The 14,943-nt window shown below is 52.0% G+C and overlaps 1 protein-coding gene across 1 annotated transcript; it reads right to left on the reverse strand.

Annotated features, from left to right (window-relative positions):
* Positions 1–7,221: 7,221 nt before the first annotated feature.
* Positions 7,222–14,733, reverse strand: LOC306979136 (uncharacterized protein; the record flags this gene model as incomplete). Its single annotated transcript, XM_079577983.1, has 3 exons — positions 7,222–7,687; positions 8,811–10,205; positions 14,663–14,733. Coding segments are annotated over 3 exons (1,932 nt in total), but the record flags the coding sequence as incomplete, so codon positions are not given.
* Between the last annotated feature and the right edge of the window lie 210 nt (positions 14,734–14,943).

A 14,943-nucleotide genomic window follows, 5' to 3' on the forward strand; every position in this document is an offset into this window, starting at 1 on the left:
GTAAATGCAGTAAATTAGAATAACTGCCTTGTATAAAATGTCTCTCTCAAAATGGCTGTAGTGAATGTCTTGAAATAGGCCTCTGTCTCTTTAACCCCTCAACTCCCGCCTGAACCGAGAGGATCTTTTTCTCACGTCAGATTTTTTTTTTTGTCATTTTTTTAATCATTTTTTTTATCACATTTTTGTCACATTTTTGTCATTTTTTTGTCATTTTTTTGGTCATTTTTTAGCCATTTTTTTTTTTTTAAAAAGTAATTTTTTGTCACAATTTTTTATTTTTTTTACGAATTTTTATCATATTTTTGTCATTTTGTTGTCACACTTTTGCCACTTTTTCATACATTTTTAATCACTTTTTGGTCACATTTCTGTCATTTTTTTGTCATTTTTTTTGCAACATTTTGTCACAATTTTTTCATCAATTTTTTGCCAATTTCTTGTGACATTTTTGCCACTTTTTCATCAATTTTTCGTCACTTTTTGTCACATTTCCATCATTGTTTTCGTCAATTTTTTGTAATTTTTCCGTCATATTTTTAATCAAATTTTTGTCATTTTTCCGTCATTTTTTTAATCAAATTTTTGTCATTTTTTCATACATTTTTCGTCTCAGTTTTGTTGCTATTTTCTCACCTTTTTTCCAGAAGCTTTTGGATTGGGGTAAAGCCAAACTGGAGAAAACGTGCTCGGTTCAGGTGGGAGTTAAGGGGTTAAGAACCTCTGAGCCTTTAGACACGCCCCCTGGTGACGAAAGCTCGGAGGCGTCTCCAGGAGGTGGGGGCGTTCCTAGGAGGACTCAGGCAAACCTATCCCTAAAATGGCCGCCATCAGAGTTTTTCCAAATTACTCAAAAATACGTGAATGTGCCAAGGCAACACTTCAGGCATGTTTTTAATGAGGGAGTGACAGAATAACATGATGGAAAGCTTAACCCAAATCTAAAAACGTCTCAGCTCGAGTTCACAGCCTATCTGAAAGCCGGAGCTCCACAAGGACCTGTACTCGGACCGCAGTTATTCATCATGTGCATTTACTGAAAAAAGTCAAGACACATTTGACTTTTTTTGCTCAATAACTTTTTATTTTTGCAACAGTTTGAAGCGTGATTCCCTTTTCCCCACGAAGAAACACTGCGGCGCGAGCGTAAGCAAAGATAACATTAATAATAACAATACAAATATGATACAGTACAAAGAAATAAAGTTAGACTGAGACATAAATAAATGATCCTTTATGAACACGTCCTCGTCCTGTGTTTGTTTAAAAGTGGAAACTGTTTGGTCTGAGTTTTTCCAGACGCGTCCGAGATTTAATCCTTTGGAAAAACTGTTAAATAACACGACAGAATGTGGGAAAACAAAGTCAAACCACAGATAAACGCAGTAAAAACGGTACAAAGACGGTTAAATATTCACACTTTCACATCAGTAAAAAAACTAAAATATGACGTTTATGTTTCATATAAACATGAGGCACTTATGCAGAAACAAGGATTTTCAGTTTTATTTTGTGACAAAGATTTGCTCAGAGCGATTTTGGATCTTGTTTAGTTTGTACGAACATAAATTATAGAATTATACACAGACAAAGTGGTGTTTGCAGCTTCACATAAACATCGAAAGTATTTTTTTTTTTTCCTTTAAAAATGTAAATCCAGATGTTTGCATCATCTTCGTTCTGACGTGTTTCTGCAAAAATACTTTGAATGAAAAACTAGACTGTTGATTCGGGATGCACCAATACCAGTATCGGGTATCGGGCCGATACCACATGCTCGTACAGGAGCAGCTCCACTGAGGAGAGAAAATAACAACAAACAAATCCGATAGATACAGACGGCATCTCGTCATAGAAGGGGGCGTGGCTTCGCCGAGGGGGAAAATAGAATCTTTAGAGAAACACCATTTTCCCTCTTTTTAGCCATTTTCTGGTGGAAAATCAACTTATTTATCACACAAATAAAGTCAAGTGTAAATCGGGCCCATGTGGATATTTTCTCACAGCAGATTGTTCAGTAGAAGTGAAAAAACGGCAGTTGTAGCTAGCGAACCGTTAGCATTAGCCCGATGCTAACATGCAGCATCAAGTTAGCATTCTCCGTTATTCATGTATTTATGATCCACTTTGCTCCTCCCCATGTCTTTGTATCTTTATTTAGTAGAAACTATATTCATATTTCAGCGTTTGTTAAAGTAGTTTTTGAATAATTAGAGAAAATTTTCATTTTTTCAAAATTGTTTTCCCCCTTAACTGTTTTTAAAAATGACCATATATGGGCGATTCCAGAGATGCCGTCTGTATCTATAAATACATGAATAACGGAGAATGCTAACTTGATAACGTTAGCATCGGGCTAATGCTAACGGTTAGCTCGCGCTAGCTACAACTGCCGTTTTTTCACTTCTACAGAACAATCTGCTGTGAGAAAATATCCACATGGGCTCGATTCACACCTGACTTTATTTATGTGATAAATAAGTTGATATTCTTCCAGAAAATGGCTAAAAAGAGGGAAAATTGTGTTTCTCTAAAGATTCTATTTTCCCCCTCGGCGAAGCCACGCCCCCTTCTATGACGAGATGCCGTCTGTATCTATTCCACATAGAGCTGACTTTATTACAGGCGAGAGCTAAACGTCTGCAGTGTTTACAACAGACAGGCTAATGATGCTAATGTTGCTAACTAGCCGCTAACTAGCCGCTAACTCTGGGTTTGCCCAGGGGTTTATTCATCTGAAAAACTAACCCAGCGACTAAAAAGTCCTCAGAGAATCCAGAATAAAGAGATACAGCATGTTTATATTTATATAAATATATATATATATATATATATATATTATAGCGCCCCAGCTGAATGAATCGCGTACAAGTGGATGTGTTCTTTCCGTTTATTCTTCCAAATTGCACATTACCACCGTAAAAGCTAAAAACATATGAACAATGAACTAGTTGTCAGTCACTATACAAAACCAAAACAACAGTCATGAGCACCGTAAGGCATACCTTTTTCTCCCATTTCAGCTACGTAGACGCTAGACCATCGTTTACCCGCGCCATGACACATTTGAACATTTCCCCCTCCCCATAACAGGAAATGACGTCACATAGCGGAAGTGCAAAAATAAAATCAAAGCAGGCGTATCTGGCCCTTACACTCCCCCCAATCACGAGTGAAACGAGTGATTATCTGACAGTTCAGTGTCATTACTGTGCATTCTACTAAAGTCTCCATCATGTAGAAGAGTGGGATGCCGGCCTCCGCAATACACACAAAAAAGTCGCTGTCTGCAGTCTCTTACTCTATGTCCATGTTCGAGACAGCCATAACACAATGTCCCTTTCTTTATAAACAAGCGCCGCTCATACAGAGATATTTCTTGAAATTTTGAACATCTGGGTAAATGATGACAATGCTTCTTACAAAAGGGACACACAGAGTTTTGCAATTTTGGTGCTCTCAATAAGGGTGTCCTGTCTACGGAGGCACGTGTAGACAGAGCATTTGCCGAAAGTACATTAGATTCTGCAACCTTTCGATCACAATGAAAATTTCTAGAGTAGAGTGCATGCAGAGATGTAATGGGGTTGCAGGCTATCTCAGCTTCCAAGGTAATATATAACACAAAATCCTTAAAAGTTGGAAAGATGTTCTTCTCTATTAAACTTTCAGTCACCTGCTTATTCCAGCTCACTATTACCCAATCTGGCAATTTAGATATTATTTTTTGATTTTCTTCCGAATCATTCAAAATGTCCAATCCCTTGACATAGGGCATTGCCTCAAGACAGGTATGAAGGAAATCTGCAAAATGTCTTAGTCCTTCTGCATCTTTGGCATGAATCCTTGGCCACTTGTTTATTCGTTCCCGAAATGCTCTTTGAATTGTGAAAGGATGACCAAATCTGTTGTTTAATTTGTTCCATGCATCTGAAAAGGCTCCGTTATCACTGCGGAGAAACATTCCATCCAACAAATCTTTCGCTGAACCCCCCACATATTTTTTAAGATAATACATTTTTTCAACTGGATCTATTGTTCTTCTGCTAATTAAGTTTGTGAAGGCAACCTTCCATTCAATAAACTGTAAAGGATTACCTGTGAAAACAGAAGGTTCTGGTACAGGAAGGCGGTTTAACACTAGACCGTCTTGACACATCTGGACCAGTGTGGAAAGCCCAGATGTCGGAGAGGAACCAACAAAGGTGGATGCAGGGGCCACAGTGCAGTTCATGGAGTTGGTTGAAGGTAGATTTTCAAGACTTCTTGAAAGATTGTTTGAAGTAGAAGTCGAAGATTCAACTGGCTGACTTGCAGAGGAGACCTTGGCATGACAAGCTGGAGCAGCCGTTTGAGTAGCAAGATCAGAGACCCGCCCATTACTGACTGTGGCATTAGGAATAGGAAGCACAGACATCTTAATTTCAGAAAAATCTTCTTTCATTTCATCACTCAAAACTTTCAATCTTACTTCAGCCACACGGATCTCTCTTTCCACTTGAAGCCTTTCCAAAGCACGTTTTTGCTCCTCCAAGTCCCTTTTTTGGTTTTCTTCTAATTGTCTAATAAAAGTAATTTTCTTTTCTTCTTCAACCATCAATTTATAGTTTGTCCTTTTTGCGGCTAGATCGGCAGCAGCTTCAGCCCTCCTAACTGCAAGTGAAACTGTGTCATCTTTGTCTGACAGACCGTGACTTGATAAAGAAGCATCCGATCCGTAAACAGAACGTGCATATTCATGAGATAATAGTTCATGCAATATGCCTCTCTCCTTCTCTTTATCAAACTCTTCCTTGTTGTCCAGAGCTCTATTGTAGGCTATTGACAGTAATTCTTTTGTTACTGCTTGGCATGTATCAACTCGTCTTCTGACATCCATCGAAGGAGCAATCATTTTTCTGATTTCCGTAAAGAGATCCATGACATGTTTACTAGTTTCCTTTAAAATGTCAATTAGTTGCCATATCTCTTCTTCCAGCATGTATGTTCTCAATTTATTTCTTACACTTCGAACATTAACCTTCCATTGCTCATAAGAAGCTACTAGCTGATTTTCCATTATTTTAAACTTTTCTGTTTGTACGGTCTCAATTTTTTCTTGAGTGACATTAGCAACTTCTGCAAGGATTGACTCTTCATTCACTTGAACTCCTTCCTCCATAGTTTTCTTTTTTTGTTTTGTTTTACAAAAAATAAAATAAAAACTGTTTTAAGACTTTCCAATTATATGAAAAGATATGAGAACAGTGAAGTGAAATTTAGGTTACATCACAACAATAAAACGGATTATTGATGACACAAATATTAATGAAATGTTTTAAAATAAGTCCATGAAGTCCTTCCAATTTGCCTTTTTGAGTCCACTCTTCAGCAAAAAACAACAACGAAGGAACCACCAGGTTGCAAAATCGTGAAAAATGTCTTGTAATCCAGAGTCCTTGCGTAAAATTTGTTTGGTTTTTCGCTAAGCTCCGTGCCACGTGGGTTTTCACAAATTAGCAGTACTCACAATGTCCAGTTCTCCCTTTCTGATGTTGCCTTTCGCCTGCGTTCCCTGCGAGACTCCAAGGTCCGTTTCACTGCTCAAGAATACACGAGCAACACCGTCGGGATGGGCCTTTGGTTAGCCAGGATCACTGTTGGCAGCAGCCACCACGTTGAACCGTCGGGAAAGCTTTTACTATAGCGCCCCAGCTGAATGAATCGCGTACAAGTGGATGTGTTCTTTCCGTTTATTCTTCCAAATTGCACATTACCACCGTAAAAGCTAAAAACATATGAACAATGAACTAGTTGTCAGTCACTATACAAAACCAAAACAACAGTCATGAGCACCGTAAGGCATACCTTTTTCTCCCATTTCAGCTACGTAGACGCTAGACCATCGTTTACCCGCGCCATGACACATTTGAACATTTCCCCCTCCCCATAACAGGAAATGACGTCACATAGCGGAAGTGCAAAAATAAAATCAAAGCAGGCGTATCTGGCCCTTACATATATAAATGCTGAAGCTTCTGGATAAGTTTCTATAAACACAGGAGAAAATCCACACGGAGCTGAAGTAAAGGAGAAAAGAGACCATTTAATAAGTAACATCTCAATACTCTTGTTAAATACAAATACATAAATGAATAAAGCTCAGGCACTGAGGAGCTAAATGAGTAAATGAACTAATTACAAACCGATCTGCTGTGAAAGCTCAGTCTGTGGAGGAAAATACCGTGTACTCGTATCGGTATCGGCCTGTACTCGTATCGGTATCGGCCTGTACTCGTATCGGTATCGGCCTGTACTCGTATCGGTATCGGCCTGTACTCGTATCGGTATCGGCCTGTACTCGTATCGGTATCGGCCTGTACTCGTATCGGTATCGGCCTGTACTTAAGTCAAAGTACTTAGAAAAAGTTAGAAAAAGTGGTATCGGTGCATCCTGACTGTGAGCGCCCCCTGTGGTCACTGTGGTCACTGAGGGAGGCCGTGGACACTGACCCGCCTCGTGAGCGCCCCCTGTGGTCACTGTGGTCACTGAGGGAGGCCGTGCAGGCTGACCCGCCTCGTGAGCGCCCCCTGTGGTCACTGTGGTCACTGAGGGAGGCCGTGCACACTGACCCGCCTCGTGAGCGCCCCCTGTGGTCACTGTGGTCACTGAGGGAGGCCGTGCACACTGACCCGCCTCGTGAGCGCCCCCTGTGGTCACTGTGGGAGGCCGTGCACGCTGACCCGCCTCGTGAGCGCCCCCTGTGGTCACTGTGGTCACTGCGGGAGGCCGTGCACGCTGACCCGCCTCGTGAGCGCCCCCTGTGGTCACTGTGGTCACTGCGGGAGGCCGTGCACGCTGACCCGCCTCGTGAGCGCCCCCTGTGGTCACTGTGGTCACTGAGGGAGGCCGTGCACGTTGACCCGCCTCGTGAGCGCCCCCTGTGGTCACTGTGGTCACTGCGGGAGGCCGTGCACGCTGACCCGCCTCGTGAGCGCCCCCTGTGGTCACTGTGGTCACTGCGGGAGGCCGTGCACGCTGACCCGCCTCGTGAGCGCCCCCTGTGGTCACTGTGGTCACTGAGGGAGGCCGTGCAGGCTGACCCGCCTCGTGAGCGCCCCCTGTGGTCACTGTGGTCACTGAGGGAGGCCATGGACGCTGACCCGCCTCGTGAGCGCCCCCTGTGGTCACTGAGGGAGGCCATGGACGCTGACCCGCCTCGTGAGCGCCCCCTGCTGCGTGAGGCTGACCTGGGCCGTGCTGAAGGCCTGGATGCGGCCGCTTCCCGCCACCTGCAGGTTGACCGTGGTGGCGTAGCTGGTGCGCTGATTGGCCGGTTTGGCGGGGGACGGCGAGGGGTTGGCGTGGGCGGGCGGGCGCGGCGGGCGGGCCACGTAGGCGCAGATGATCTGGCTGCGGCAGGCGCCCTCGTCCGGCTGCGCGTCGCCCCAGGACGGGACCTCCTGCGGACGCGAACTCGCGCTCAGCTCGCTGGCGAAGCTCCGGGTGATCTCGTCTGACCAGGGGACGCCGGCGAACTGCTGCCCGGAGAAGGAGCTCCTCGCTGGGCTGAAGCGGCCGGGCGACCCCGGGGGCTGGAGGGCGGGCCGCGGGCTGAGGCAGCTCAGAGCGGGCGAGGAGTACCCGCTCGCCGGGGAGTACCCGCTCGCCGAGCTCTGGTCCAGAGGTCCGGTAAACGTCAGAGACCTGGAACGCAAACGTTTTAAATTAAACGGACGGATACTTCAGTGTCATGAAGGTCAAATAACAGAACTTTTCCATTAATCTCATGGATGGTTTTGTGTCTCAGGCTTTGAATCACTGACATTAATCTCAGTCTGGGATGATCAGTTTCAGGTTAAACCCAGTTAACCCCTTAAACTCCCACCTGAACCGAGCACATTTTCTCCAGTTTGGCTTTACCCCAATCCAAAAGCTTCTGGAAAAAAGGTGTGAAAATAGCAACAAAACCGGGACGAAAACAATGATGATGTGACAAAAAAGTCAGAAAACTTTAACAAAAATGTGACAAAAAATGACAAAAAAGATTTAAAAAAAAAAAAAAAAAAAAAAGATTTAAAAAAGACAAAAAAAGACAAAAAAAAGACAAAAAAAGAAAAAAAATGACTAAAAAAGAAAAAAAAAATGATTTAAAAAAATACCAAAAAATGACAAAAATTTGACAAAAAATGATTAAAAAAGACAAAAAAAAATGATTCAAAAAAGACAAAAAAATGATTTAAAAATGACAAAAATATGACAAAAATTTGACAAAAAAGATTATAAAAAATCTGATGTGAGGAAAAAGATCCATTTAGATGAGTTTTGTAGATCTTAGCTTTCAAATGAGGCGTTACACTGGCCTACAGGATTTAGGTAAAGCTGAACTGGAGAAAATGCTCTCGGTTCAGGCGGGAGTTAAGAGGTTAAGTGAAAAACTACTGAAAAAGATGTTCCACTTTATTAAGCAGATCATCATTTTCAAGCAATAAGGGAAAGAAAAAGGATCTTTCTGTTGATGAAAAGCGTGAAACAGTTGAATGTCTTGGTCTAGGAATGAAAACCTTTGATATTTCAGTAAAGATGAAGCGTAATCATCGAACTGATAAGAGATTTGTGGATGATTCAGACACACTCGGTTTGTGCAGATAAAGGCACAACGAGGACGGTTTCTGCCAGACAAACACATCAGATTAAGAGAACAGCTGCTACAAAGCTGGAGTCTCCTGAACATGAAGGTGTCGGCCCCTCCAGAGGCTCCTCCCTGGACTTTCAACTGACCTTCGTCTCATAAAACTCATCAGAGCTTCTTAGAGCAGTTACTACAGACCTGCGGCTGGTTTCCACCCAGGAGCGCCGCGCTGCGCTCGGGCTGCTCCTCGTGGCGCTCGGGCTGCTCCTCGTGGCGCTCGGGCTGCTCCAGGTGGCGCTCGGGCTGCTCCTCGTGGCGCTCGGGCTGCTCCTCGTGGCGCTCGGGCTGCTCCTCGTGGCGCTCGGGCTGCTCCTCGTGGCGCTCGGGCTGCTCCAGGTGGCGCTGGCGTTGCTCCTCGTGGGACTGGCGTTGCTCCAGGTGGCGCCGGCGTTGCTCCAGGTGGCGCCGGCGTTGTTCCTCGTGGGACTGGCGTTGCTCCACGTGGGACTGGCGTTGCTCCAGGTGGCGCTGGCGTTGCTCCACGTGGCGCTGTCGGGCGCTCGGTCGGCCAGCGTGGTGGACTGCGAGCGCCGCAGAGGCGACTGTGGCGTCGGGGAAAAGGAGGCGTTTCGTGAAATCCGTAGAGAACCGGGATACGGCGAAGTCGGGGACGCGCACGGCGAGAGGCGGGCGCTTCGCGGCTGCGGCGTCGCGATGTGATTGGTCCAGGCGTTCAGCGAGGCCCCGATCGGGGGCGGGGACATGATCCGCGGGCTCAGACCGGAGCCGCAGCTCGCCGCCGAGGCCCGGCCGATGTCCAGCGTCAGCCCCAGGGGGTTGTGGGAGCTGCCCGGGCGCCGCGGGGGGGGCGGCTTGTTCGCCAGCGGTGACGCGGCGTCGCGGAGGGAGGAGGTCGGCGACGGGACGCGGGAGTTGGGCTCGGAGGTGCAGAAGGGGCGGGCCACGCGGTTATGAGAGCTGGACCAGGGGGAGTCCGGGGGGGCGTCGGCGCTCGTCCCGTTGGCGTTGTTGCTGTTGTTGTTGGCGTTGGCGTGCCCGGCGCTCGGCTGCTGGTTCGCTAACGACTGCGGCGACCACAGGAAGGATCTGGGCTGCCGGGTCACGTCGGCGGGCGGTTTCGGGGACGGCGAGCGCTGCCTCAGGTGGAGCGTGGAGGGCAGCGGCGCCGGGGCCGAGCTTCTGTCCAGTAACGTCTTCTTGGACATGGAGGCGCTGAGGGACTGGCTGATGCAGGACGCCGCCAGCGAGCGCGAGAACGCCGAGGCGGGGGGCGGGCGGGCGGGCTGGCTCGGCGGGGGACTGGGGGAGGGGCAGCGGCGCTGGAGAGCGGGCGGAGTGGGGGAGGGGGAGGGGCAGCGGCGCTGGAGGGCGGGCAGAGTGGGGGAGGGGGAGGGGCAGCGGCGCTGGAGGGCGGGCGGAGTGGGGGAGGGGCAGCGGCGCTGGAGGGCGGGGCTGCAGGTCGGCCTGAAGGCGGAGCTCGGGGCTGGGGTCGGCAGCAGCGCGGCGAGGGCCGGACAGGATGACCCCGGTCTGGACGAGGGTGGAGGGCCGGGTCCCGCGGCGCTCTGCCCCCTGCAGGCGGAGACAGGCGTTACAGACGGAGATGAACCAGACTCACTCATTTATTTATTTTCCTCTCATTTCATTTATTTTGCATTTATTTCATGTGTTTGAGGTGAAACAACCAAGAAACTCCCGTTAACGACAAAAGAGCGGGAAAACACTTTCCAAGATATTTTTCCCTTTTTTTTTTTACGTTTTAACAAACTGTGCAAAAGTGGACGAGGATAGAAAGTCCTGATCTTTTATTTGTAATGATCTGAGTATAGTTTGTGATGGTTTTTCCATTTGTTTATTAATTGATATAATTGATCTGTAACGTACGGAGCCCTGGAAGTGACATCAGACAAGAACATTTTATATATATATATATATATATATATATATATATATATATATATATATATATATATATATATATATATATAGAGAGAGAGAGAGAGAGAAGAAATAGAAAAATGTATTAAAAACTTTACACCACAAATGATCTCGGGAGAACGCTCCGGGGTTAAAAAATCAGAGCGGGTCGGGCTCAGAGCGGGTCGGGCTCAGAGCGGGTCGGGCTCAGAGCGGGTCAGGCTCAGAGCGGGTCAGGCTCAGAGCGGGTCGGGCTCAGAGCGGGTCGGGCTCAGAGCGGGTCGGAGTCAGAGCGGGTCGGAGTCAGAGCGGGTCGGGCTCAGAGCGGGTCGGGCTCAGAGCGGGTCGGAGTCAGAGCGGGTCGGGCTCAGAGCGGGTCAGGCTCAGAGCGGGTCGGGCTCAGAGCGGGTCGGGCTCAGAGCGGGTCGGGCTCAGAGCGGGTCGGGCTCAGAGCGGGTCGGGCTCAGAGCGGGTCGGGCTCAGAGCGGGTCGGAGTCAGAGCGGGTCGGGCTCAGAGCGGGTCGGAGTCAGAGCGGGTCGGAGTCAGAGCGGGTCGGGCTCAGAGCGGGTCGGGCTCAGAGCGGGTCGGAGTCAGAGCGGGTCGGAGTCAGAGCGGGTCGGAGTCAGAGCGGGTCGGAGTCAGAACGGGTCGGGCTCAGAGCGGGTCGGAGTCAGAGTCAGAGCGGGTCGGAGTCAGAGCGGGTCGGAGTCAGAGCGGGTCGGGCTCAGAGCGGGTCGGGCTCAGAGCGGGTCGGGCTCAGAGCGGGTCGGGCTCAGAGCGGGTCGGGCTCAGAGCGGGTCGGAGTCAGAGCGGGTCGGAGTCAGAGCGGGTCGGGCTCAGAGCGGGTCGGAGTCAGAGCGGGTCGGAGTCAGAGCGGGTCGGGCTCAGAGCGGGTCAGGCTCAGAGCGGGTCGGGCTCAGAGCGGGTCGGGCTCAGAGCGGGTCGGGCTCAGAGCGGGTCGGGCTCAGAGCGGGTCGGAGTCAGAGTCAGAGCGGGTCGGGCTCAGAGCGGGTCGGGCTCAGAGCGGGTCGGGCTCAGAGCGGGTCGGAGTCAGAGCGGGTCGGAGTCAGAGCGGGTCAGGCTCAGAGCGGGTCGGGCTCAGAGCGGGTCAGAGTCAGAGTCAGAGCGGGTCGGAGTCAGAGCGGGTCGGAGTCAGAGCGGGTCGGGCTCAGAGCGGGTCGGAGTCAGAGCGGGTCGGAGTCAGAGCGGGTCAGGCTCAGAGCGGGTCGGAGTCAGAGCGGGTCGGGCTCAGAGCGGGTCGGGCACAGAGCGGGTCGGGCTCAGAGCGGGTCGGAGTCAGAGCGGGTCGGAGTCAGAGCGGGTCGGAGTCAGAGCGGGTCGGGCTCAGAGCGGGTCAGGCTCAGAGCGGGTCGGGCTCAGAGCGGGTCAGGCTCAGAGCGGGTCGGGCTCAGAGCGGGTCGGAGTCAGAGCGGGTCGGGCTCAGAGCGGGTCGGGCTCAGAGCGGGTCGGGCTCAGAGCGGGTCGGGCTCAGAGCGGGTCGGAGTCAGAGCGGGTCGGAGTCAGAGCGGGTCAGGCTCAGAGCGGGTCGGAGTCAGAGCGGGTCGGAGTCAGAGCGGGTCGGGCTCAGAGCGGGTCAGGCTCAGAGCGGGTCGGGCTCAGAGCGGGTCGGGCTCAGAGCGGGTCGGAGTCAGAGCGGGTCGGAGTCAGAGCGGGTCAGGCTCAGAGCGGGTCAGGCTCAGAGCGGGTCGGAGTCAGAGCGGGTCGGAGTCAGAGCGGGTCAGGCTCAGAGCGGGTCGGGCTCAGAGCGGGTCGGAGTCAGAGCGGGTCGGAGTCAGAGCGGGTCAGGCTCAGAGCGGGTCAGGCTCAGAGCGGGTCGGGCTCAGAGCGGGTCAGGCTCAGAGCGGGTCAGGCTCAGAGCGGGTCAGGCTCAGAGCGGGTCGGGCTCAGAGCGGGTCGGAGTCAGAGTCAGAGCGGGTCGGGCTCAGAGCGGGTCGGAGTCAGAGCGGGTCGGAGTCAGAGTCAGAGCGGGTCGGGCTCAGAGCGGGTCGGAGTCAGAGCGGGTCGGAGTCAGAGTCAGAGCGGGTCGGGCTCAGAGCGGGTCGGGCTCAGAGCGGGTCAGGCTCAGAGCGGGTCAGGCTCAGAGCGGGTCGGAGTCAGAGTCAGAGCGGGTCGGGCTCAGAGCGGGTCGGGCTCAGAGCGGGTCGGGCTCAGAGCGGGTCGGGCTCAGAGCGGGTCGGAGTCAGAGCGGGTCGGAGTCAGAGCGGGTCGGGCTCAGAGCGGGTCGGGCTCAGAGCGGGTCAGGCTCAGAGCGGGTCAGGCTCAGAGCGGGTCGGGCTCAGAGCGGGTCGGAGTCAGAGCGGGTCAGGCTCAGAGCGGGTCAGGCTCAGAGCGGGTCGGGCTCAGAGCGGGTCGGAGTCAGAGCGGGTCAGGCTCAGAGCGGGTCGGGCTCAGAGCGGGTCGGGCTCAGAGCGGGTCGGAGTCAGAGCGGGTCGGAGTCAGAGCGGGTCAGGCTCAGAGCGGGTCAGGCTCAGAGCGGGTCAGGCTCAGAGCGGGTCGGGCTCAGAGCGGGTCGGAGTCAGAGCGGGTCGGGCTCAGAGCGGGTCGGGCTCAGAGCGGGTCGGAGTCAGAGTCAGAGCGGGTCGGGCTCAGAGCGGGTCGGGCTCAGAGCGGGTCGGGCTCAGAGCGGGTCGGAGTCAGAGTCAGAGCGGGTCGGGCTCAGAGCGGGTCGGGCTCAGAGCGGGTCGGGCTCAGAGCGGGTCGGGCTCAGAGCGGGTCGGGCTCAGAGCGGGTCGGGCTCAGAGCGGGTCGGGCTCAGAGCGGGTCGGGCTCAGAGCGGGTCAGGCTCAGAGCGGGTCGGGCTCAGAGCGGGTCGGGCTCAGAGCGGGTCGGAGTCAGAGTCAGAGCGGGTCGGGCTCAGAGCGGGTCGGGCTCAGAGCGGGTCGGAGTCAGAGCGGGTCGGGCTCAGAGCGGGTCAGGCTCAGAGCGGGTCGGAGTCAGAGTCAGAGCGGGTCGGAGTCAGAGCGGGTCGGGCTCAGAGCGGGTCGGGCTCAGAGCGGGTCGGAGTCAGAGCGGGTCGGGCTCAGAGCGGGTCGGAGTCAGAGCGGGTCGGAGTCAGAGCGGGTCGGGCTCAGAGCGGGTCGGGCTCAGAGCGGGTCGGGCTCAGAGCGGGTCGGGCTCAGAGCGGGTCGGGCTCAGAGCGGGTCAGGCTCAGAGCGGGTCGGGCTCAGAGCGGGTCGGAGTCAGAGCGGGTCGGAGTCAGAGCGGGTCGGAGTCAGAGCGGGTCGGGCTCAGAGCGGGTCGGGCTCAGAGCGGGTCGGAGTCAGAGTCAGAGCGGGTCGGGCTCAGAGCGGGTCGGGCTCAGAGCGGGTCGGAGTCAGAGCGGGTCGGAGTCAGAGCGGGTCGGAGTCAGAGCGGGTCGGAGTCAGAGCGGGTCGGAGTCAGAGCGGGTCGGAGTCAGAGCGGGTCGGAGTCAGAGCGGGTCGGGCTCAGAGCGGGTCAGGCTCAGAGCGGGTCGGGCTCAGAGCGGGTCGGGCTCAGAGCGGGTCGGGCTCAGAGCGGGTCGGGCTCAGAGCGGGTCGGAGTCAGAGCGGGTCGGGCTCAGAGCGGGTCGGGCTCAGAGTCGGAGTCAGAGTCAGAGCGGGTCGGGCTCAGAGCGGGTCAGGCTCAGAGCGGGTCGGAGTCAGAGCGGGTCAGGCTCAGAGCGGGTCGGGCTCAGAGCGGGTCAGGCTCAGAGCGGGTCGGGCTCAGAGCGGGTCGGGCTCAGAGCGGGTCGGGCTCAGAGCGGGTCGGGCTCAGAGCGGGTCAGGCTCAGAGCGGGTCGGGCTCAGATCAGGATGATCTCGGATCACTCAGATTCAGGGGTGCACTTACTTATTCCTCCCTGTCCTGGGACGGTTTACGTCCAATAGAAACATGACGGTGACACTGTTGACGTCTAATGAAGGTCACACACATTGTAGGAGAAATGTGGGCGTTTCCCCCATGTCCTGAGATCCGTCACATCTGTCTCTGATCAGCCTCACTCTGGGAGAAACACCAGAGCTTTTCTTTACGAGCTCATAAAACATTCCCTCGTCTCGTCTCTGGAGCTGCTAATGATGGAAACTGAAATCATTCAATCAAAGTTCAAACTGCCCCATGGGAACAATACAGAACCCCCACGTTAACCAGGCGCATTTTCTCCAGTGCAGCTTTACCCAAATCTGAAAGCTTCTGGGACATCTTTGAAAGGATGTCCCAGCACAGCCCTTTTTTTTAAATAAAATGTCTTTTTTTAAATTATTATTATTAATATTATTTATTATTATATATATATATTTTTTAAACCGGAAATTATCTCAGGAGAACGCTCGGGTATATATATATATATATATATATATATATATATATATATATATATATATATATATATATATATATATGCAATTTCTC

Source organism: Gobius niger (assembly GCF_951799975.1).
Source record: "Gobius niger genome assembly, chromosome: 1".
NCBI lineage: Eukaryota > Metazoa > Chordata > Actinopteri > Gobiiformes > Gobiidae > Gobius > Gobius niger.